Genomic DNA, 24276 nt, shown 5'->3' with positions numbered 1-24276 from the left:
CCATTGAATACTCATCAGAAAAAATGAAAAGGTATATGTACCAACTTGTACCATTGTGTGTATAACAAAAGATTTTAAATGATTTGATGACCATCAGTTGATAATTGCTTAAATTAATGATTAGATCATAAAGTTATAAAAAAATTGAGAAAGCTCTTTATTTACAGATATGGAACAATCTCTAAGGTATATTTTTAAGAAAAAAACTAAGATTTAGAAGAACATATATCATAAAACATTTCAAGAAGGGGAACTATATATGCACAAAAGATCTCTGGAAGGATTTGTAAAACTAGAATCACTGATATCCTCAGGGGAGGAGAAATGGGTGAGTCACATGCATATGCTGATCAGTACTCTGCTGAACAGTCCAGGGGGCTTCTGCAGATCTCTGGAGTTCATGCTTTATGTAGCTCTCTCTTGAGTCCTCTGTTCTACAAACTCTAGCTGCTTTGGACTCCCCAGAATCTTGGCTCTGTCTCCTCAACTCAGGAAATCTGCTAATCTCCACCTGATTTCCTCCCCCTACCCCACCCTCCTGCCCCCTGCCATGTCCTGGAGACTGTCTCAAGGCAGCAAGCTAGGGTGCTTAGAGAGCTCACGTCATTTGCTTTACACTTCTCAGGGATCACTGTCTTTCATTGCCTGATGTTCAATGTTTTGACAACTATTGTTTTATATATTTTGTTCAATTTCTTAGTTGTTTTGGACAGGAAGTTCAATCTGGTCCAGGCTCTGTTATTCCATCTTGGCTGGAAATGGAAGTTCAACAATTTTTTTTTAGAAAAAAATAGAATATATTCAAGTCCTCAGTATAGAAAAGGATTTCTTATTGAAACATTGAACATTGATGAAACAAAATCGATTAACATTTTATATTAAAATTAAGAGCCCATGAAAAGAGTAAAATTATAGTCACAGAAGGGGAGAAGATACCTACAATGTATGTAATTGACAAACAACTTATGAAGAGGCCATAGGAAAACAACCCCTCCTTCTGCAAATTAGGTTCTAAGAAACTGAACACAAAATAAAAATTGTGCAAGAGTAATTAATAGGCACCACATGAAAGAGAAACTCTAAATAGACAATGACCATATGAATTGCTGTCCAACTTATTAGTGATTAGGGAAATGCAAATTACTGTAATGTCAAAATGTCAAAATTTGCCACCAGATAGATAAAAAAAAATTGAACTACTAATTCCAAGTGTTAACAAAGTACGGTATAGCAAGAACTCTCTCTTCCTTGCTTGTGGGAGTACAAATTAATGTACCAATTTTGGAAAACAGTTTGGCACTTTCTAGTAAAGTTTATACAAACCTCTGATTCAGCACCTGCACTCATGGGTCTATACCATACAGAACCTCATGCATAAGTGTAACAGGATACAGGTTTAGAAATGTCCACAGAAGAATTTTTCATAATAACCAAATAGTGAAAACAGTTCAAATGTCTATCAGGAGTAAAACAAACAACTTATATTATATTCTTACAATAGGTAACATTAAAAATGAATGAGCTGAGTCACATTAAACAATGTGGATGAATCTTACAAATATAATTTTGAGCCAAAGAAGCAAGATTCTAAAGAAAGCATTCAGTATGATTCTATTCATAAAGTTCAAAAACAGGTGAACTGGAATATGTTATTTAGACATACACTCTTAAGTAGTAAAACTATAAGGGAAAAATAAATGTTTTCCTTAAAAGGTAACTTATATCAAAGTGAGTATTACATGAAATAGTACATGAAAAGCACTTACCCCATGAGTTGGTACACAGCCTATACTCAATAAGTTTTAGCTGAAACTACTATATTCTGAAATGCAGTTCGTTTTCTGGCAAACAGCATGAACTTGGGCTGAGGGTGAGAGGACGTTAAGTTAACCAGTTAATTCCAAGATGAGTGTCCTAATGATCAGGATAGTGACCTGCCATTAAGCCTACTTGTTATGGACTCAAAATAAAATGTATTTTCCCTGAAGTATTTCTTTTTGTGTAAAATATATATGTTCTCAATCATAATTATTGATTTCATATCCAGCTTTTTCTTACAGTCAGAGAAAATACATTTGGGCAAAGCAAATAAATGCGCATTTAAGAGATCAGCCCAGAATAAATATCTTGAGAGTGACTAGAACCAAGTTGCAAGAGAAAGGATGTGGTAAATGGTCAAGGGGAACTTGGAGATGGCACACTGAATGTCCTGACAACACAGGCTATATATGGTTGTGATTCCTAAACATTTAGAGGTAAAAATATAATCAACCTTGGTTTTTAGCTAGAATTGAATAAGGAAACTGGTGGCATAATTTTGGAAGTACCAACTGTCCGTGGGGCCAACTATCCCCACCCTATGGAAGTGGGAGGGGAAAACAAGAAGACAAGAAACGAACAATTAACCATCTGTGTCTACATGCCATGTGCTCACTGCTGAGCCATATGTGTTAATTGGAATTACCTCTAGGATACCAAAATGTAGGGTACACAAATTTTAAACAATTTTTAAAAGGTAATGTATATATTAGATACAGTGAGAGTGCTTTCTATGAATATTTTTCCCAGACTAAACATATTGGATGCTTATAACAACACTGGAGATGAGGTCTGTGGGGTACAGTAATGTTAAGTAACTTACATAAGGTCTATGTAATTTCCTTATGTAAGTTAACCGACTAATTTCTGTGTTGGAGCTAGGTTCAAATCCAAATGCTCTGATTTAGAGTTATATTTACTAACTATATCACTTAACTATTCTACCTCATTAACAGTATACATCTTCCTAAAGCATACAAACTATGAGTTTAGCACCTAGTTAGGAAGAATTATTAATAAAAATAGGGAGCCAGGAGGTGGTGTGCCTAATTAATAAAACCTTTCTGAAAACCACATCACAAATTACATAGATGATTTAGAGGTTTGTGTATTGGTTAAGATTGCATTTGGCTGCAAGCATGGGTTTGTCTTGCTCAATAAAAAATCTAGAGATAGACAGTCCAAGGCTAGGATCGTAGCTCCGTGATTCCGCAAGGGACCTGGGCTCTTTCTATATTCTGGCTCTTCCCTCTTTAGCCTGTAGCTTTCTTCCTCAGTATGGCAAGATGACTTCTGTACCTCTGCTTAGTGTGTTTGTGTTCCAGGATGAAATAAATAAGAGGTAAAAGACAAAAATCAAAAGTCTAAAGGGCATGACAGCTGAAATTATCTCTTCTTAAAATCTGTCTTAGAACTTTCACCCAAGAACTTATATTTATGTTTTATTGCTGCTTCTAAATCAATCCTAGAAAGTGAGTAGGGAAAAGAGGGTTGCAAATGGGAACTGCATCAGTCAACTCTTGGTGTGTGCTATAGGGTGATTTGCCCTCGGAGCCAAAATTGTTAGTTAAGGCTCTTCTCCTAAGACATGCTTATGGTGGATTCAGCAGGAAAGGCCAAGTATTGTTGCCCATTATCCAAGAAATGGTTTGAAATTTGCTATAAACAGCCTGAGGCTTGCCAATGGCAATATTCTGTATAAAGGAGGACTCGCAGCTCTCAGTAGGCAACATCTTTGTAGGGGAGGCGACATGTGCTACTCCCTTGTCAGCATTCATTCCCACTCTTCTAGCAATAGCACCCTGGTTTTCTTTTGAAAAACTATTCTTACCCAATCTCAGTCTATGTGGTTTGGTTAGGGCTAATATCCAGGCCTAGCCAGTCAATATACTGCATTTCCTTGGGTGCAATGATTAGTTTGGGGATAGCTGAATGACTCAAAATATCCTGTTAAGACTCAACTCCAGAACTTTTGTTGAAATAATTGGGAAACAAGTGATCTTTTCCCTGGGATTGCTATCTCGAAGAATAAGGTAAACTTGGAGCTGCTGGGGGACAGCCACATGGTAGATTTTGCCTGAGATTAAAGTCAGAACAGGGGAAGGCAGAACCAAGAGATAAAGAGAAAGACCGAGACTTCATGAAGTCGTTCGAATCTCTGAGTCCATCTCTACCTGAACCCCCATAACCTTGTTTTTCATATATATGTAAGCCATTGAATCTTTTTTTTAAAAGCTGTTACCAGTTTAATTTCTGTCACTTGCAGTTGCAAGAGTCCTCAGTAATATAAACAGATGATATCATCCCTGATTCTTCTTAACACGCTTCTTAGACCTTGAGGACACATCGTAGTGGTCCTGTATCTTCGCACACACATACACAGTTACTCAGAGACTCACACCAACTTGATCCTCTCTGTTGGGGAGAAGGGAGCAGAGAGTTCCTGCTACCCACTTCCACAACTCTAACTGGAAATGAGAAGACACATAGCGCCATTTGTGAGATCACAAGTAAAGTAACATCTACACAAATGAAATGAACATTTGTACATGTGCCCGCACTTCCGATCCATTTTTACCAAGAAAAAAAATCATTTGAGTATACTTGCATTCATCTTATAAAGCATTTGCGGTGGTGGGGGGGGCGGGGGGCGGGGGGCAGGGGAAGGGAGTGGGCAGGGGTTAGCTTTATAAAGCAACCCATGGAAATCTGTAAGAGAATGTGACCAATAGAAAATCTTGAAGGTGACAGAAGGTGATGAGCTTACATTAGAAGTTTACTAGAATGCTTGGCCTTCCCTACTGGCTCCAAGACAAATATTATGTTGAGGAAACAATTGTGAGAAATGCTTCTGTTTGAAAACATATGCTTTTGGAGCAAACACTTGATTTTGAAATCTGCACTTAAACTATTAGCTTGCTGCCAAATAAAATACTTGTCCACCCAAACATATGTTTCAACTGAAAAATGCTTGCCAATGTAGACAGACAAGAAGAAAATGCTTAACAATATTTTTAAAAGCCAAATTGTTAATTATTGAATGTTCAAAATGTTGATTTTTAACCAATGTTCCAGTGTCACTTGTCAATTACTGTATTATAAAAATAATGGACTAAGAATGTACTATATGATCATGAAAAGCCTTTTTAAAGTTCTTTTTTAGACTCTTCTTGTCTTGTCAATGAAAAAATGACTTTTTTCTTCGAGTCCAAAGATGTCATTTTTCTGTAATTTCTTTTGTTTTTATTTCTTTTGAAGGGGAATTAAACACAGTTCGTCTGTAAGTAAAAACCATATAGGAAATGTATCTGCCTATTTCAAAACATTTTCCTATATAGATTTTACTTTAGAAGGATCTGGTTCACTGGTCTTTTAAATTTCTCTCAGCTTTAGTCTATATAAATATATTTCATACTTCTTTACAGTTTAAAAAGAGCAGGTCAGAGAATCACAGCTTGTGCCATCCAGAGCCAGGAAATGGCATTACCAAGCTTATCAAATCATAGTCCAGTGCAATTTCTGCTGTACCAATGGCTTCATTTGTTTTCTTAGTTATCTTAGTAGTAAGCTCATGTTCAGACTTAAACTTGAACATATTGACTCAGGACATTCTCATGAAAACATCTTTCTGAATCTATGGACTATGCCCAAAGGGCCCCCAAGGAGATGGGGTTCTGGCTCTTAGGATGGCTAGCCATTCAACTGTTATTCTCACGAATGGAGGATGAAAAGTCACCTGGGCCTCCCAGTTTATTTGTGTAGAGTCATATCTTTGGGTCTTTGCTTAGGCCATTCCCCTGTCCTAGAGTGCCTTTCCTAAGGTCCTCTCTACCCACCGAAATGCAGAAAATCTCTATGGCCCACATCTTCTGTGAAGCTTTGCTTGATCATCTCCTAGCCCAAAGCTTAAAGAGATGGTTTCTTCTCCTGAACTCATGCCACTTGGGTCCGGATCCTGGAGAGGAAAGGCTGAGCTTCTGAAAGATGTCCCCAGTATAAAGGACTGAAGGCAGAGGTACTGAGCTGCACGCTCTTTTGGTTTTCCACCCAGCAACTTGCATAGTGTCTTTATTTTGGTCTAAGCTTTCCAGTTCAAAAAAGGAAAATGAGAATAGGTTCTTTTTGCTTTTTAAACTGAGGGGCTCTTAAAAAGAGAACATGAACTCACCAGAAATAATACAATAAAAACAAGCTTTAGTATCAATCTCTGACATCAACCCAATCAGGGGAGTTTAGGATGGGGGGCAGACAGGCTTCCCAGGGTTCCATAGGTGTATGTAAGACAGCATGTATATATGGGCGCATGGGATCTTGTTTCTTCAGGCTGGCCTGGGGGGAAGACCTTAGTGGCCCCTCATTTATGGGGCTCACTGGAAGCCATTCTGCCTCCTAGAGGCTGTGGCCAGGCACTGAGGGGAACCCACTATGCAGTAGGAACCACCAACCCTCAGAATGTGAACCAACCATGGCATATGTTCCTAATTTCAAACAGATGTACAGCAATATACTTGCCTCGCCCTGATTGCAACTTAAGGCCTACAGGCTTCAACTAATTTAGGCAACAATCTGGTAACCAAAGGAAGACTATTAGAACCAGGTAGCATTCGCTAGAACTTCAAAGGAGACTGTCCCAAAGATCCCTACCAATAATCTCTTGTACACAGTAGGCGCACATTAGATATTGTGTAGAGCTGTTAATTTGTAGGTAACTTCAGTTCAGCTTATCTATTCTTACAGATTCTTGGAAAAATGGAAGAGTAAATTCCTGGGGGAAGGGTGGGCATGAAGGAGATAGTGAAGGGAATAAACGAGTTTCTGAAGGGATAGTCAGTTCTCCTTGTCTAATTATTTCTTTCTTCCTTTACTTGTCAAGACTTAAAGAAAAAACAACAGCTGTTTTTCGCTCAATGGCTATTCATTAAATCTTTATGGGACCGAACTGCCCTGATATGTTTTAAACTTACAAGGCCTTTGCAAGTAATAATAGCTGATTTCCCTAGAAACGGAAAGGATATATTTAGAGGCTTTCCTGGGAGAATGAACTGGCCCCAGGAATTGGTAATGGACTGCAGAGCCTTTCACCTCGAGGTCAGTAGGTCAAATCCAAATCAGTCCTGGGGTGGCTGAGAGGCATTGTTTGAGTGACAGCTGTTGGGTGACCAGGGCGAAAGGAGCTGGAGGGTTCGGTTGCATTTCAAGTGAAGTGAACAGGTGCTGTCTGCAGTGATCCTGGCGGAGGATAAAAGAGAGCAGTCAGAAATAGGCTGAGCTTGGTCTCCTAGTCCCAGAGACTGCCTCTGACCTGGCAAAGTTAGGACCTCGCCTTCTCAGTACTGTTGTGACGGGAGGAAAGCTGAGGAGACGACATGTGTAAAACGTCAAGACCTCAGAAGAATGGCGAGGCTCATGCTGCACTGTCTAAGGAAACAGCAGACTTCGGCTTGCTAAGATTTCCAGTGCCTTCCACCCCATGCTCCGTATTCCCCACGCCCTTTCTTCTCATGGTAGCTGCCACTGTTTTCTGTCACTAATGACAAATAAATGAAGATGCAAAAAGATCAATGGGAAGATGGCAGTGATTACATTAAAAAGTTGTGGGTTTTCTTGTTTTCAGTTTCTCAATACATTTTACATACCACATACTTTAGACTCACAGCTTTCAAGAAGTAGAGCATAATGAGTGGTAGGGAAGGAGGTCAGAATTTGGTAGCTGCTTCATAAAAAGTTTAATATAGGAAGCCACATTAGTCCCATCCTTTCATTACGCTGTTGAAGACACTGAGGCCCAGACATTGGGGCGTAGGTCACTGTAAGGCTATAAGTCACCAGCAACAGACGTAACTTTAGCTGATATAAACAGTGAACAGATGTATTTGAAATGATATCAAGTAGCTCACAGAATCTTGTGGGAACCAGTAGGAGCAAAGGCAGCCAAGTGTAGCCAGGGGCTGACCTGACGAGGTAGAATCCTTACTCAGGGCCTTGGAGAGGCCTTTCTACTCCATTCATCCAGGGCCATTGGGAATGCCCTGGTCTAGGCACAAAACTGGCATTTTCTGGCTTTAAGTCTCTATCCAAATTTCACTGTATAAGAGAAGCCTACCCTGACTACTATATTTAAAATAGTAACATCCTCCACTTGCTATACTGTTTTCCTTTCTTTATTGTTTTTTGTAGCACTTACTACTATCTGACAATTACTTGATTATTGTTTACTTTTTGTTTCTACCCCACCCCCCACAAATGTAAACTTCATGAGGATGTAGACTTTATGGTTTTGTTTTAATGGCACCAAAGTCCCTTTCTGAGAGGATAGATGTCCACCAGAAGGCACCTGTGCTCTTAGGAATAGAGCTTCCTTTAGACTCGAGGTCTGGCAAGTTGCAAAGCTCCTCCTTTGGGAACTTCATGAGTGGTGGAGGGTAGTCTCTTTCCAGAGATTTCCCCCTTTGCCTGTGTTCATAGGTCTTCAGTTAGATGGCTCTTCCTGGAGCAAAGGAGTTTTCTGAATAAGTGAATGAAGAGATGTAGAAGTGGGGAAACAGGCTACTTACTGAGGCTAGGATCCCTGTGCAGTTTCCATGCCACATTTTTTCAACCAAGTTTTTGAGGGCAGGCTAGAGGGGACCTGTCCACGAATCTGGGTAAACAAAGATTCTTCCTAGCTGTATCGGGCCTCTTTTATTTTCCTTTTACTCCTCCACTCATTTCACCTGCAGCCCAGTCTCCTCCCCCCCCCCAACCCCCATCCATTTCCCAGGAAAATAAATCTCTGGGGGGAGGCTGGGAGAGTGGATCTCAAAGAACCCTTCTGAATAAATGTCTATATTAATGAATTATTAACTCAGCCACCCATGACCTTAAACCTAGAAGCAGGAGAGCTGAGGGCAGATAGGAGAGCTGTTGAATCCTTTATTGGAGTTCTGTCAGAGGAAACCGACCATTTGTTCCCCTCCTCCATCAGGAGAAAAAAAAATTAATATGAAAGGCAAATGTGAAAATTATGTGTCAAACGAAATCGGATAGAGGGGCTCTCAGACAGAATCCTGTTCTTGCTTTCCTGCCCCTTCCCGTCACCCCCTTTCTGCTCTGGCCTCGCACTCCCTTCCTCCCTCCCAACTAAGGGGTCCAATGGACTTCCTAAGGATAATTTTCGGGAAAAAATATCGCTCGAGAAAATGATGAATTTGGGTAGTTAATTTATCGATCCCGGCTCCTCTCCCCACTTGTTTTATTTTATAGGTCATTAATCAATGAAGAAAAACAGCATCGTGTCCCCCCCCCACCCCCATTTGCATTTAATACACTCACACTCCTTATTTATTCCTCTGGAACAAATTCCCAGCAAATATTCATCCATCGATTTGGGAGCGATGGATTTTTATAAAAGTTTGATCGTTTCCTGAGTGGTCGAAGTGATTTGTTTATGCATATGGCCTTCCTCTCAGTAATGAAGAGGAGGGCAGTGGGTTCGAGGGGTGCATGTCGGCGGCTCACTTTCCAAAAGCCCCCGAGACATGCCAGGGTGGTGGTAAGTGAGCGGGCCCAGGATGAGAAGGGCGAATGGGAAGCGGCCTCTACAGCTTGCTTAGTGCGGGGGCAGCCAGCTGTCCTGCCTACGCAGTTCCCAGCGGTGCTGGGGGGTGGGGGAGGTAGGACCGCACTGACCTCTGCCCCAGCCAAGCCCCGCCTGCCTCTTGGAGGTCACTGTACGAGCAGAGTCCCTGCTTGGCATTGTGGGCCCACCACACTCCCTTCAAGACGTGATTCCTACGCTGCTGGACTCCCAAGCCTCTGAGCACCCCTTTGAACTTTCGGCCACCTCCCACATGCGAGTTCCCTAAGGCCTCTGGGTCCTAGGGTCCCGTTACCTCCAGACCAGAGTACGCCAGGGACCGCTGGAAGTCCTAGAATCTGGCGGGTCTGGGACCCCACCATGCACACACGCATAGTGGGAAAGGGGGATTCCGCCACAGTTTCTGCTTCTCTCCCTGGCCCCCGTAGCAAGGGACGTCTAACCTCTCCCAAGGTGCGCCCCTCTGGTTTCGGTCTGGACAGTGAAGTAGAGGTTTGGCTAGAGTGAGCAAGAAAATGCACTTGGCGCCTCACTGACTCGGATTTGAATTTGCCGCCAGCACTCATTAATCACGTGACTTTAGACAACCTACCTAATCTTTCTGAGCCTCAGTGTCCCCATTTGTAAAGTGGCGGTTAATGATGATGCCTTCTCCGCATGGTTGCTGGGCGGACTAAATGTACTTGAAGCGCTTTACCCGCGCCTGGCAAGTGGAAAGCGCTCACTAACCCGTCCGCTAATCTTATTACTGACTCCCCTCGCCACCTGCCCACCCCCGGCTCCCCCGAGTGTGTGTGGCATAAGACCTCCAGAGCAGTTGCTGCAACCAGGGTCTCAATATCTCAAAAATTTCGAGTGTGTTTGGGGGACAGCCAGTCCTGGGGGCCGGTTGTTTATAAGTAGCCGGCTTCAGCAAAAACAAGAAGGCAGCGGAGCCGCTGCCACAGCGTACGGGATCCCATCCCCGCGCTCCCTGCCCCTGCTTGAGAAGAGAGACGTCTGTTCGTTTCTCAGCAATGAGCCTGGAGAGTGAGAGAGTTTGCTCTTTCTCTCCAGGCCCAGCAGCCGCTCCTCGGCAGTTCTGTGAGCAGATTAACAGAAACGGGCCTGAAACTTCATTCTCTCCTCAGTGGAATTATTCGAAGCCCGCGGAGGCTGCCTACTTAGCCTCGGCATCCACGGCTCCGTGGGTTTTCCCTGTGGTGTACTTGGGTACTATCAATCTATCCAGAGATGACCCGTGACCTTGTCACAACGATGCCAGTCAAAACATTTCGGTCTAACCCTGTTTCAAGCAGCATCGAAGCCTCCTGCGGGAGACCTGGACAAAGTCTAAACAGTGCACTTCCCAGGCTCAGATGTAAAGATTGGTGGGAAGACAAAAAGACACAAGCAGAAATCAGGAAAGAATGGCCAGTAATTGTTCAGAGCGATGGTGCTAATTAAGTTGGTTTCTTTGGGCAAAGACAAATGTCATTTTTTGCTCTTTGAAGTATGGACAGAACTCTGGTGAAGAGAAAGTGCCTGGGCGGATCAGTTTCACATACCCTATCTGTGCCCTCCCAATCGAGTAACTGCCTGAAGGAGCAGGGGGTGGGTGCCTAATTCATGGAAATGAGACAGAGCATGAAAGGGCGCGCCTGGCCCAAGGTGCTGGAGTGGACTAGGTGGTCGGTGGGGCTGCGTTCACACACTGTTCCTTGGACACCGAGTTTTGGGGCAAGAGACCTACCTATACATGATCACTCCTGGGCAGTCCTGGGCAGCCAAAGGCAAACAAGCCTCGCCAGGGTCCAGGAGCAGTTGTACTACCAGACGTAGCTCTGGATACTTGCCTGGGATGTCAACAAGGCGAAGGACCGAGCCCCCCAGGAAGACAACTAGAGAGTGAATGGGCTGAGCGCTGGGTGGTGTGAAGCTCCATTGCAGCCGCCTCCCAGGCGCCTGGCCAGGCTCGTGTCCTGCCAGGACCAGCTGCCCTTTAGAGACCCTCGGTCTTCCGTCTCCCAGCTCCACAAAGCCTGCCTCCTCCGCGGCTGACCCAGGGCTTCCTTCCAGAGCGCAAACCGCTCCGCCTGACTCCCCTCCCCCTACTCTCGCAGCCCCTTTACAGGCTTTATGTTAGACATTTCGTGGAGGGCTAGTTGACTCTGGTACCCAGCAGTTCCTCCTGGACAAACTGAGCCGAGCAAAAGCGCAAACTCAGTCCCGAGACTTCGTCCACTCGCTTGGCTGCGCGCGCCTGCCGATATGCGGACACTCGAGCGCGTGCGGAGATGCACTCCGCGTTTCCACGGCTTTCAGGATCAGTGCAGTGAGCCGGCGCCTAGAAAAGGCAGTATCATGAGCAGAAAGAGACAACAGGCGAGCGGGAGACGTCACGCCAAAAAAAAAAAAAAAATGGTGGGTGGGGTGGGACAGCAGAGGAGGTATTTGTGCGGGAGAGGCGCACGGGTAGTATGTGGATCCAAACGAGTTAGAACTTCCTTCTTCCCTCTCCCCTCCCCTTCGTTCTTCTGGCCTGCCTCCCCCCTTCCCCCAATCTCAGTCTCTCTCTCAAATCTCTCTCTCTCTCTCTCTCTCTCTCTCTCTCACACACACACACACACACACACACACACACACACTCACACACTTGTATTTTGTGCTGTCGTAAAACCCACGTGTCCAGCCGGGAGGCTGCCAGAGCGTGGAGCCAGGGAGCCGGGACGCGGTGGCGGCCCAGCGAAGCAACTCACAGCGGCTTCGTCCGGAGCTCGGGTCCGCCCGCGCTCGCGCGCGGCCGGCGGCACGGCCCTTGGGTTCTCCGCGGGCCTCCGTAGCGCTTGCTCGCTGCAGGGGTCCCGGTGGCAGGATCTTTAGCTCTCTGCTCCAGCGCTGCCTTAGGGGCATGTAGCGCACCCAGGGCGCACACGCTCCTGCACGGTCCCAGAGACACACGCACGCTCGCACGCACCCGCCAGCGGCTGGGAGTTTTCAGGTAAGGCGAGGCGGGTCTGGGGCAGTGGGTCTTGGGCCCCGGAGATGGGAGGCTGGAGATTCCGGGCTGGGGGCGGGGGGCGGGGGGCGAGACTGACCCGCCTCCTAGCGCCGGAGGCCAACGCGGCTCGGGCACTGCGCCACTCCGGCTCGGGTCGGCTCGCGCGCCGGCTAAGGGCGGGGGTAGCGTCCTGAAACCGAGTTCTGCGGGGCAGCACCCTCGCACCCAGCTCCGCGAGTACAGGGTGAGAGCTCGGAGCCTCCGGCTGCGAGGCCAAGCAGCGTGCACACAGCTTCCTCCGTGCGGCGCCGCGGCTTCAGAGTAAACTTTGGGTCCCAGTGGAGTTGAGAGTAGGGAGCCACCGAACCGGGCTGCCGCTGGCGAAGCCACGGGCTCTGGCTCCCGCTTCAGGGTCTCAGCGGCCGTCCTGCACGCTCCTCTCGCCAGGCCCTGGGCCCAGCTCACGCGCACCCTCCTCTCTGCTCTCTGCCATCAGCGTGAGGCGTCGGACATGCTGAAGCCCGGAGACCCCGGCGGCTCGGCTTTCCTCAAAGTGGATCCAGCCTATCTGCAGCACTGGCAGCAACTCTTCCCGCACAGCGGCGGCGGCGGCCCGCTCAAAGGCGGCGGCGCCGCGGGTCCCCTGGGCGCGCCGCAGCCTCTCCAGCCGCCGCCGCCGCCGCCGCGGCCGCCGCCCCCTGAGCGCGCTGAGCCTCCGCCGGACAGCCTGCGCCCGCGGCCCGCCTCGCTCTCCTCCGCCTCCTCCACCCCGGCTCCCTCCTCCACCTCAGCCTCCTCTGCCTCCTCCTGCGCTGCTGCCGCCGCCGCCGCCGCCGCCGCGCTGGCGGGTCTCTCGGCTCTGCCCGTGGCGCAGCTGCCCGTGTTCGCGCCTCTGGCCGCCACCGCCGTCGCCGCGGAACCACTGCCTCCTAAGGACCTGTGCCTCGGCGCCTCCTCCGGCCCGGGGCCCTCCAAATGCGGCGGTGGCGGGGATGGCCGGGGCGCCCCGCGTTTCCGCTGCAGCGCGGAGGAGCTGGACTATTACCTGTACGGCCAGCAGCGCATGGAGATCATCCCGCTCAACCAGCACACCAGCGACCCCAACAACCGTACGTAGCCGCAGCCCGCGCCCTCTCTCCAGCAGCGCTGGCGCCGTCCAGGGCGGGCGTCCGTCGGGGAGGCGGGTTGGACCAGAGGGACCCCTGGTAGTGGGTTGTTCCAAGCCGCCGGCCCGCACTTCTCAGAGCACTGTGGCAAAAGTTTTCTGACGTTAGAGAATGAAGGAGAACCGATGGGGTGGCCGAGTGGCACCTCGGGGTTACCTCTTCCTCTCCCCTCATGGTCTGCTTCGCAGCCCCTAGTCTTTAGGGCTCGACTTTCTCGCTGGCTGGGGCTTTCAGATCTCCATCCTCCTTCGGGACAGTGCCCTGGCGGGGCCTACAGGCAGCGCGCGAAGGAGAGTACGGACAACGGGCCGGCCAGGCCATAGCGGGGTCAAGAGAGAGGCTTAGAGTTTCTGGAAAGCGTGGATTCCAGGGGTTGTTTCTCCTTCCTACCTTCGTTTTGCACTTAACTGCGTCAGCTCATTTTCGAGCCGCGGGGTTGTTTGGAGGAACAGCCGAGAGCTTTTGGCTGGCCTGGCCTTGCAGGAGTAGTGTTGGATGATACCGGGTCAGTGTCTCCCCGCAGGCAGGCAATATTCTTGGGTCTAATATTTATTTTAAAAAGGAAGGAAAGAAAAAAATGCCTGCTGCTTAGTGAGAAAAAATTTCCGTCTTCAGGGTAGGGGCATTCCCTGCGGATCCCACATTCTCTGTTCACCCTTGACTCTGATACATTCGCAATCTGTAGCCACTCTTGCTAGCTAACTTACGTTAAAAAATTGGGCGACAGTAATTTAGTATAAGAAGCTTACTCTCCTTGTCTCCCAGGTAAATGGCAAATGCCTAATTAAACATCAGATCTCATCCAGCCTCGGTTTCTATATTCATAATTTCAAATGCTCATCACAAGTACAGTTCCATTTTGAGATTTCTGAGTAAAGACTAAATAAAGACTGAGAATGTGTATTGTCTTATATTTGCTTCTTTTTTGTAATTTCAAAAGCTATGACATGTTTACACATAACATGTTGGGAGTAAGTAATAAATATACTTCCAGAGACCCCTGTAGAGAATATTAAGCAGATTAAGAGAATCAACTTGAAAGCAATACAGGATTTGAAAGATCAGCGCTTGCTCACCATTTCCTTCCTTATATTTCTTCATCTAGCTTCTGTGCGAAGAATGCTGTTCATAAACATTTATTATTGTTCTATTTTGAAGTACCTTCTTGCAGAATGTTTACCACTCCGTGAACTTCTTAATTCGTTGTAAAAGCAAAATACATTCAGTTTATAGTTATTCGAAGGACTCCCAAAGTCATTACTTTGATGAAAAACACTAGACAAGAGCTTAGAGATTAAGGTGTATTCATCTTTTCATAATGGTGGGAGATAATTGTTCTGCTGGAGGTAATTATTACTAACGAAAAGAACAGTTGTATTTACTTTTTTCCTTTCTGAAATGTGAGGGTAAAGTGCTGGTTTAAAATGAGGGATTCCGCTTGAATTTGTTCTGCAGTTAAGAAGGCGATTGTATTTCAGAGTTTCAGAGAAAAAGTAAAAATTATGTTGTCGTAATGGATTTCAAAAAAGACTTACCTCCTACTGAATTTCTTGAGTGTGTTGCTTTCAGAGCAGTTCTTTTACAATGTGAAATAAAAAGAGAAGTGCTTTGGAAAAGGCATTTCTTACTGCTAAGTAAAGTTACAGTGGGCTGAGAGTGCTTCACCAAGTTTGCAGTTTCTCTTAATGAAATCGGTGCGGGAAAAGACACCAGCAGTGCACCCCAAAGCTCTGGATGTGTGTTTTGAACTCCCTTATACTCTTTACAAAGCGGTCTTGAGGCTCAATAGATTTTCACCAGAGAAAAATCTAGACTAATCAGAGAAAGAATTGGGGTAGATTCCTGATTATATGTGGCTATTCGAACCAGTTTATTGCCTAGGTAACTTTTTTCTTCTTGCTGCAGGAAATGAAGTATGATTTATTTAAATTATTCCTATTGTGTTAGTCTTCTGGTGTTTTCTTTTGAGTGAACGGACTGCTTCAATGTGCAACATGCAGGAGAAAAGACAGAGGGGAAAGGAAATCAGATTGTCCTATTAAAGTTACACTTCACCGTTGCTTCCTAATTAAAGGGCAGTTGAGAAAGAAAACAGAAAGCAGAGGTAGCTCTGTGTAATGCTGAAAGACAAGGTCTCCCATTCTTTCAGGAACTCTCTGGGCCAGCGTAGGCACTCATTTTAAACCACGGGGAGGTGTTTTGCAAAGATGAAGTGAGAAGTGATTGAGTTTAATCTAACTAGGAGTTCAAAAGAAATAAAAAATCCAAAGGGTGAGAAACTTTGTTTCCCTAGGCAGGGGAAGTTGGTATATTTGTTACTTGAAAGAAGGTAGAAACCAGAGCTTCTCCCCCTTCCCAGGTTGTGTGTGAGGGGAATGGGGAGGAGTGGGAAAGGCAGGGAAGGGAAGCATCTATTGATTTATTACATGTAGATTCACATATAGATTTCTCTCATTTTTCTTTTCGTCTTTTGCCATTTCCTTCTAAAAGAACTCAGAGAAGCGATCGCTTAGAATTGCTTCATTTTGTTACTTTGTATTGAGCCATTTTCTCTTTCTTACAAGGCAAAGAAAGGGGCCTCCTTCCCTAGTCCCTATAGAAGAGTAACTTTTTGCCTGGGATCAGCAACCCAGTAACACTTGTGAATCAGTAACAGTAGTTTCATCTTGAGATTTTATTGGCACTATGGTAAATGCCATAGTTAAGGGTCTTATTGCTCTTTCCCACAAAAAGATTTTAAAACAGTAGAAACTATACACTCTAGCCCGAGCGAGTTCTTTCAATATATTCTAGTTCGAGTGGGCTCTTCCAGTATATTTCTGTAGTCTAACTTCATGTATTCACTTTATTCAATGGTTGAAGTACATGTTCCACTGAAGCTCGGAATGCTTAGCTGCCTCTTCTTTCATTTCTTTAAAATCCAATGGGACAGTGTGTAATATAATCAGGGGATGGGGACCTTCCTCTTCTTGTATCACTGCCCTCATTTGCTGCCGGGTTGCCTAAACCATTGATTCCAATCAGGTTGTGTGGCAGTGGCCTCTTCGTGGGTGCTGGCATGTTGTTTGAGACCCTGTCACTAGTTTTGGAAAGTAGTGAGACGTGGCCATTAGGAGCACCTGACTTTTGTGTTTGTATGGAGAAGGCAGAGCCAATTTAGCATTTTCATACCTTTTTGTGAAGCTGTTCCTCCCCGGGTACCTGGCAGTGAGGCGGAAGCTAAACCCTAACCAAGTCTCTCTGCCAAGAGTCCGGACACTTAAAAACTGTCTCCTCTCGATCTAGGGGAGCCCTGCTACACAGGGAAAAGCCCCAGGAACAGCAACGGGCATTTGCACAGGTGTACCAGTAGGGCCGGAGGCTTTCCAGTTGGTAGCCACCACTCCAAGGGTTTGGAGAGAGAAGGAAATCTGGGCGCAAAGCTGATTGTCTGGTTGAGGGGTCAGGGAAAGAGATAAAGGAGAGCAAGTATTTCTGAACTTTCTTCATCTCTTCCCACCCAGCTGGAAAATGCAGGTCAATTTTGGGAAGCTGGGGAGAGAGCCCAGTGACCCACCAGCAGGCTTTTCTGCCACGGAGGCATTCGCTTCACTCCCGCCCAGTGTCCTCTGTAAAGGCCAGTGAGGAGGGACTTAGACTTCAGGTCTGGTCCCTGGTGGGAGGAAGGCTGGGCGTCAGTGTGTGGGCTTTTGTGTTGCTCTGTTTTTCTTTTTCTCTTTTCTCTCTTTTTGTGTGGAGACCCAGCCCTATCCCATAACACACATGATTAAGTTATTTTACATCATTCCTTATCTAGCGCCCTGAAACTGAACATAGAGCCATATATTAGATTGAGGTTAGAAGAGGTGGCGACTGTTTATTTAAGGTGATAAAATGGTCCATCAGCAGTAATCTCCATCGATATGTGCCACCAGGAGATGAAGGATGAGGGGACAAGCCACAATTAATTGCCCTATAGTTTTGTAGGAGCGAGTGGAGCCAGCTCAGGCCCGCTTCGATCTCCTCTCACGCCTCCTATTCATCATTTCCACATTGTATATGGTGGCCTCGCAGGGGCAGGGCCAGCGAGGTTTATCTCTGCGCAATATTCTCTCACCCGCACACACAGGCGCTCCCATTTAATTTATTAATACAGTCATCGGGAGACAAATAAAATCTACATTCCCTTCCCTCTCCTCTTTCTTTTCCTCCCCACTTCGTTCCTCCCTCTTGGTCCCAGGGCCCAGCCGGCAGCGAGGCCGCGCGGGGAAAATGCCTCTGCCTCCGGGATTTTCCAGGGGATTTAATCTCGCCTAGATAGAGTCTTAGATGAAGGTTCCGAGTGAGCCCGGTCTCCCAAGGTGTCCCAACCCTTTCCTGATGGTCGGGGTAGCCCGCCTCTCTTCTGGATCTGCTTGCAGACCCTATCCGAGGAGCCTAGAATACCGCTGCCAGGTGGAAGACCCCAGCCTGATAGGTGACAGGGCGCAGTGGGTGCTAAGGAGTGTGCTGGCAACGCCACGTTTGGCCTTGTGAAAAAGTCCTTCCTTGGCAGGGAGGGGCTGAGGCCTTCGAAATGTAGACTAGGTGCAGGGGCTGGCCGCCCATCCAGTACTTCACCCATTGCCGCCACGTCTAGTCAGTTGCGCTGGAGGGCTACGGAGAGAGTGCGTGCTAGATGCGGCGCGGGGGTGCGAGGGCGGGGAGGCGTGAACCCTAGTACGGGAGGTTCCCAGCTACTGGCTCTGCCTGCGTCTGCCTCTTCGCCCAGCTCCCTTCTACCCTGCAGCCTTTGCCTTGGTTGCGTGCCCCCTAAGCGAACTCAACGCTGCCAGCAGGCGGCACTCCTGGGGCAACGTCACCGGGCGGGGATCGATGGGCGCCGGCCCTGGCCCCTCAGGGTTCGACCTGCGGGACTGAGGGTCTGCGACCTTGGTGGCGGTTGTGGAGAATTTATTGCCCAACGGTTACTGCTGCCCAGGCGGGGAGGCAGGCTTTTTAGTAGCTGCTTGTTTCTCTTTCCAGAGGACAGGTGAAGGCCGCAAGGAGGCCTTGGGGACCCCAGACCGGGCCTGCCACTGGTGCTTCCCATGAATCCAAGCTCCGCCTGCACCCACACGCACCTGTTGGCCTCTTCAGAAACCAAAAAAGCCTGATAATGTTTTATATTTCACCTTTCCTAGCATGAGAAATTAAAATACCAGAAAAAAAAAAAACTTGGCCTGTTTTGTCCCCTTTACTTTAACATAGGTCCACTCTCAGTTATAAAAGTAGTATATGCACTTGCACAAACATTCAGCAATACAGAAAGATATAAAATGAAGAGTCAAAGTCTGCCCTTCACCCCACTTGGCCTGGCCTGCTGAAGTCAGTAGGTGAACAAGTCTCTCACTTAATGATACCTCCTCCTTCCCTTATTCAGAGACCCGGAAACAGGAGCATTAACAAGTCTGTTCAAGATAGAAAAGGAATCTTGATCCTTTGTATTCCTAAATATTTTGTAATGCTAAAATGGCATTGCAAAATATCTTGCTTGAAGAATATGATAATATTTCTCACAGATATAGAAAACCCTTTGTAAATAATAATTACAAATTTGTACAAAAACATACCCTGACTTTGAGAGAAAGTAGGAACAGTTATTTGCCTCCTTTTTATGAATACAAATAGACTTGTATTATGTATTATGTATTACTTGGCATGGAATGCTGTGTGTAATATATATATGTATTATATATAGTACATACATGTATAGTTTGGGTATTTAGTCCACTTTTTTCTCAGATCTTTTCATGTAGGTGTTTATAGCTTGCTGTCTAGAAAACACTCTGTTAGAATATGTTTGTCTACTTGTGCCACATTTGTCAACTCCGAGTAATCAGTTACTTGTTTTAAACATCCTCAAGCTCCTTTGGGACTCTAAGACATAAGTCGGAAGCCAAATGTTTTCAGTGTCAGAGGATTTTTATATTAAAAAACAATAACATTAGGATATAACTTGTATTTTGATGTAATTGGTCAACTTTTCTGACAGAATATTTTGATATAACATGAAGTGCTTTACAAATTAAGAAGATGCATGTTGGGTGGGCTAATTAAAGTGGATTGGCCTTGTCTGCTCTGCTGTGGACCTAACATGTATGTAGTCTTCCAAATATTGTGAGAACCTCAGCTTTTCACTCTGCAAAATGCAACTATTGAATTTATTCCAACACTTCGTGGAGACAAATGAAACTTAAGATGATAGTTTTAGAGAATTTCTTAGAGAAAGAGCTATCCATAGTGTTATCATGTATAACAAGTTTTGGGAGTATGCTTGCTGTCTGTGGCAGTAGTGGGTGAAATTGGTACTTTGCTCCTTATTTTATTACTAATGTGGTTGGTGTGATGTTCCATGGTGTGGAAATATCAGAACTTGACAGACTCTCTGGTATGAACTGTTAGGGGAGTGAATAATAAACACTATTGCTTCTCATCCTTTGTTTCATTAAGCCAATCAGAAAGGGAAAGTCAGTTAAGCAAAAACGTGGGGTGATTTATTTTTATTTTTAAGGGCATATTGCCTTTGCTTATTGTCATTTGTTTTTAAGCTATTTTTGCTGAGGTGCTGAAAAGACGTCTTTGAGGTTAGGTACTAAAATTCAAAATTATGGACATTATTTATTTTTCAATTTATTCTCTTACTGTAACCCCAAATTCAAGAGTATGGGAAAGGGAAAGAGAGAGAGAGAGAGAGAGAGAGAGAGAGAGAGAGAGAGAGAGAGAGAGAGAGAGAGAGAGAGAGATCCATAATTCAATCATGCTACAGCAATTTTTGGCTCCCAAATAGTGAATTCAGTGAAATATTTCAATTCTATTGATTGAGTTATAAGTTTGGAAATAAAATTCTCCCAGTTCTCATTAATCTTCCTAGATCTCTAGGTTTGGAGGCTCTGGAGTCAGGCAGACCTGACAATCTTTCTCCATCACTTTCTAGTTTTTGCTCCTTGGTCAAGTTACACAGTTTATGAAGCCTCAATTACCTCATCTGCAAAATGGGAATCATGACACTTGGATAATATGGAGATTGAGTCAAGGAAGGTGCCTACCACATAATGGGCACTTGGCGATTATGAGTTTTTGTTGTCTTCCTTTCCATTCCCCCTTTGTCTTAAAGTTTTTATTTTCAAAGTCTGAAGCTTGAACAGGCTGAAGTGTATGTATTCTGGTAGGGTTGATGTGCAAATAGGCTGGGAACATGTTCTACCTAGGCCCTAGGGTCAAAAGCAGAGCCTGGCACAGTTTTTACTGGAAGTCAGTGTTACTGAAAGAGGGCGAGCCTTTGTATGATAAAGGTTCAGGGGCATGGACACTCTACTACCTACAGAAACAGGTTGTCACTTTTCACTTGAAAAGCCCGAAGATCAAAGATCGTCTAAGAAGCAGTCAGAAGGTCTTCTCATTCCATGGGCTCTCTTGGGAGGAGTTGAGATAGGGTGCTCACAAAGTTGACCCTCAACCCTTTGTGAAGCAAATGGCAAAATGAAGGTTCCAGCTTTCATTTACTGTGCTGGGTTGCGATTAGGTGTTCCTTTGGAAAAGTTCCTAAATAACTTACTTTATCACAAGTTCCTTGCGCAATTCATCTATTTTAGCATGAATAGGGCACATCCTGGGTGACCCACCAGGACTGGCTGGGACTAAGGGCAGGCAGAGGTGACCCGAGCGCCCCCGAGGGCAACACTCCTCCCCCAGTTCCCTCAGCACTGGCGCATCCACCAGTACCTAGCGCTCACCATCTCTGCCTGTTGGGATTTGCTTGATAACGCGCTCAGTGCCGCAGGGCTCCTTTGCGTGAGGGCACCGCTGCTACCCAGGGAGGCTGGGCCAGGGAGACCAGGTCGGGCAGGCGGCGCCAAGAAGGTCTCCCTGAGGCAGGTCCGGCAGCCCGGGCGCAGACACAGCGGCTCCGCCAGGCCCATTAATAACCCGGAGGGCGCTGCAATCCGACAGCGCGGTTGCCGCAGGCCCTGCTTCCTGGGGCCGGCTGGCCTCTTACCCCGAGTCTGAGCCTAGGCACGCTGGGCGTCCACAGCCTGGCCTGGAAGGTGGGGGTTCCCTTGAGCGCTAGGTACTCTCGAACGTGGCGGAAAGAGACCGCTTTACGTCAACGCTCAGTTTATAAGACAAGATCTCATTTACCCTGGGCATCAACCGCCTGCGCTGGAGTTGGGACCCTCTCTATTGAACCATTATCCTGATCATTAAAGACCCATAACTTTCTCCTCCTCCCCCCTCCCCCACCATTTCTCCACCATCATTAAATTTGCTATTCGTTTCCTTTTGGCTTGTGGGAAGAGCTGGCAGCAAGCATAGCCAGTGAACAGCCCCCATTCCCACCTGTCCCCACCTGGCTGGAGTGCCCAGCGTGGGCGCTGCGGGGACACTCGAGAACCTCCAGCGCTCCCTGGGTGATCGGTGTTTGGGGCGCTCTCCGGCGCTGCGGGAGTGGATCCAGAGGAATATGGAATGGTGCTTCGTGACAGATGGGTCACCCACCTGCCCTGGTGATTTTTAAAGTCTCTTCTATAATTGTAAAAAGAGGACAACCAAATATATCCAGGCGGCCAATGTAGAATGTCTCCCGAGATATTAGATTGGTCAAGAGATGGGCTTTCTTTGTCGAGATTTCTTCATAGTACAACGATAAAGATAAACGGGCTTTGAAACACTCAGCAGAAAACCCTCGGGAACTGGGGCGAGGGTGACAGAGCCTAGAGACGGAAGGGAAGAGGGAGGGAGGGAGAGAGACAGAGGCTGGGAGAAGCTGCGAGCCGTTCGTTCTGCAGAGACAACAGCGACGCCATCCCCGCCCTGCTCTGAAGGCTTTTGGGGGCGCCCGGGGTTCCGACCCAATACCAGGAGGATTCGGATGCAGTGAATTACAAGAGACGAGTTCGGGTTCACCTCTTCCCCTACTCCCAGTGGCCTCGGAACCCTCACCTTGCCACCTCCCTAACAGGTGGCTTATCTGGGCGGGGATGCTATTATCTTAGGGGTTTACTCAAGGATGAGCCACCAGAGCGCCGGGTTAACCTCTGCCTTCCTTCCCTCCTGCGTGTCTCCGGCAGGTTGTGACATGTGCGCGGACAACCGCAACGGAGAGTGCCCAATGCATGGGCCATTGCACTCGCTGCGCCGGCTCGTGGGCACAAGCAGCGCCGCCGCCGCCGCACCCCCGCCGGAGCTGCCCGAGTGGTTGCGGGACCTGCCGCGGGAGGTGTGCCTGTGTACCAGCACCGTGCCGGGCCTGGCCTACGGCATCTGTGCAGCACAGAGGATCCAGCAGGGCACCTGGATTGGGCCCTTCCAGGGTGTACTCCTGCCCCCGGAGAAAGTGCAGGCCGGCGCCGTGAGGAATACGCAGCATCTCTGGGAGGTAAGTCACCCGCTGCCCAGCACCTGGCCACCCAGCCAGAGCTTTGGTCAGTAAAGAGTCTGGTCCCTGGAGGGTGGTGACTTCTGTGAGAGTCTCCCTTGTTTCCTAGAGAGTAATAGTGGAGAATAAATTTCTCTGGTCATGTAAATGCCTGGTGTCTGTAGCATCTGCTGTAAGGAGGTACAGAGCCTGGCACAACAGCAACCCAGGCAGAAAGACAGGGCCTACAGATTTCTGAAGGTGGAATCATTTTAATGAGCCTCTATTCCAGCTGGGATGAATTTGATCTTTGATCTCCCAGGGTCTTGAGAAAAAGAGAAACCAGATAGATGAGGAGATGGAACAGAAGAGGTTGGACATTGGGGGTGTGAGCTAAGTGAATTTTGTGTCCCATTCTAAGCTCATCTGACACGTTTTTGCACATTGGTCAAGAAGAAACATAAGTATAAATAGGAGTAAAGAGTCAGGCTCATTTTGTCAAATAAAAACAATTTTGTAAACACTGAATCTGAGAGACTGCAACATATTTCATAACTTTCGAAGTGCCTGAAGTGAGCAAATTATAGTATTGTGAATCAGAAATCACAAATTCTGGTTCTTCTCTGATAAAGTACAATGATGCAATCTTTAAGGAGATAGAAAATCAAGACAGGTAAACTCCGAGCACTTTGGAATAACCCAATCGATGACAGTATTCAATGGCACAATCTTACCTGACACCATTACTTTAAAATCAACAAGCTGTTTGAAAATGTTAACATGAGATTTCTCTCAAAACTTCATGGTTGATCATTGAGGTCTGTTCCTGAAGAGACTGACCCTTAGCTAGTAGGTAATACCCCCACTAATTACCTCCTACCTGTGGAGCTATTTATGAAACACAAGATTCTAGAAGTCTTATCCTTCAGGGCAGTATGTAAATCTGACTGAGGCTGGGCAATATAGTGGAGTGGGAATAGTCAGAAAAGAAAGCTTCTGTAATGCTAGCAACCAAGTTAGCATAGACTTAGGGCTTCATTACTGGGTTATTTCTGCAGCAGTTTGCCCCTCATCCTTCACTCAGTGGCCCATGAAGATAATTTTCAATGTGAGCTGCCTCATATTCACTAACTAAAACTCATGTGACTCAATAACCGACCCATGTTTTTGTGGAGCATTCAATCTAGCCAGCAGTATGTTAGGTCTTGGGGATTGTGTTGTTTTGTGAAAAACAGACCTACTCTCCAGAACCCTTATGTGACTATTGGCAATGGGGTGCTGAGGCCTGTGTCTGCACAGCCTCCTTTGATGGAGGAGGAACCAAGTGTAAGAGCTCACAGCCTAGCAGCCCCAGATGCCC

General features: G+C 46.6%; 1 protein-coding gene across 1 annotated transcript in view; it reads left to right on the top strand.

The window, feature by feature from the left end:
* The first annotated feature begins 12067 nt into the window (after positions 1 to 12067).
* PRDM6 (PR/SET domain 6) overlaps positions 12068 to 24276 on the top strand; it is a 97132-nt gene continuing 84923 nt past the window's right edge. The window contains exons 1-3 of the mRNA XM_016145290.2: positions 12068 to 12374; positions 12871 to 13483; positions 22630 to 22937. Coding sequence (XP_016000776.2) covers positions 12886 to 13483; positions 22630 to 22937 — 906 coding nt within the window. The 5' untranslated portion in view covers positions 12068 to 12374; positions 12871 to 12885. The remainder of the gene's footprint in view (positions 12375 to 12870; positions 13484 to 22629; positions 22938 to 24276) is intronic.

Source organism: Rousettus aegyptiacus, unplaced genomic scaffold, assembly GCF_014176215.1.
Source record: "Rousettus aegyptiacus isolate mRouAeg1 unplaced genomic scaffold, mRouAeg1.p scaffold_m13_p_8, whole genome shotgun sequence".
NCBI classification, from domain to species: domain Eukaryota; kingdom Metazoa; phylum Chordata; class Mammalia; order Chiroptera; family Pteropodidae; genus Rousettus; species Rousettus aegyptiacus.
Note: the sequence above shows the minus strand (reverse complement) of the source record. Positions and strands in the feature narration are given on the sequence as shown.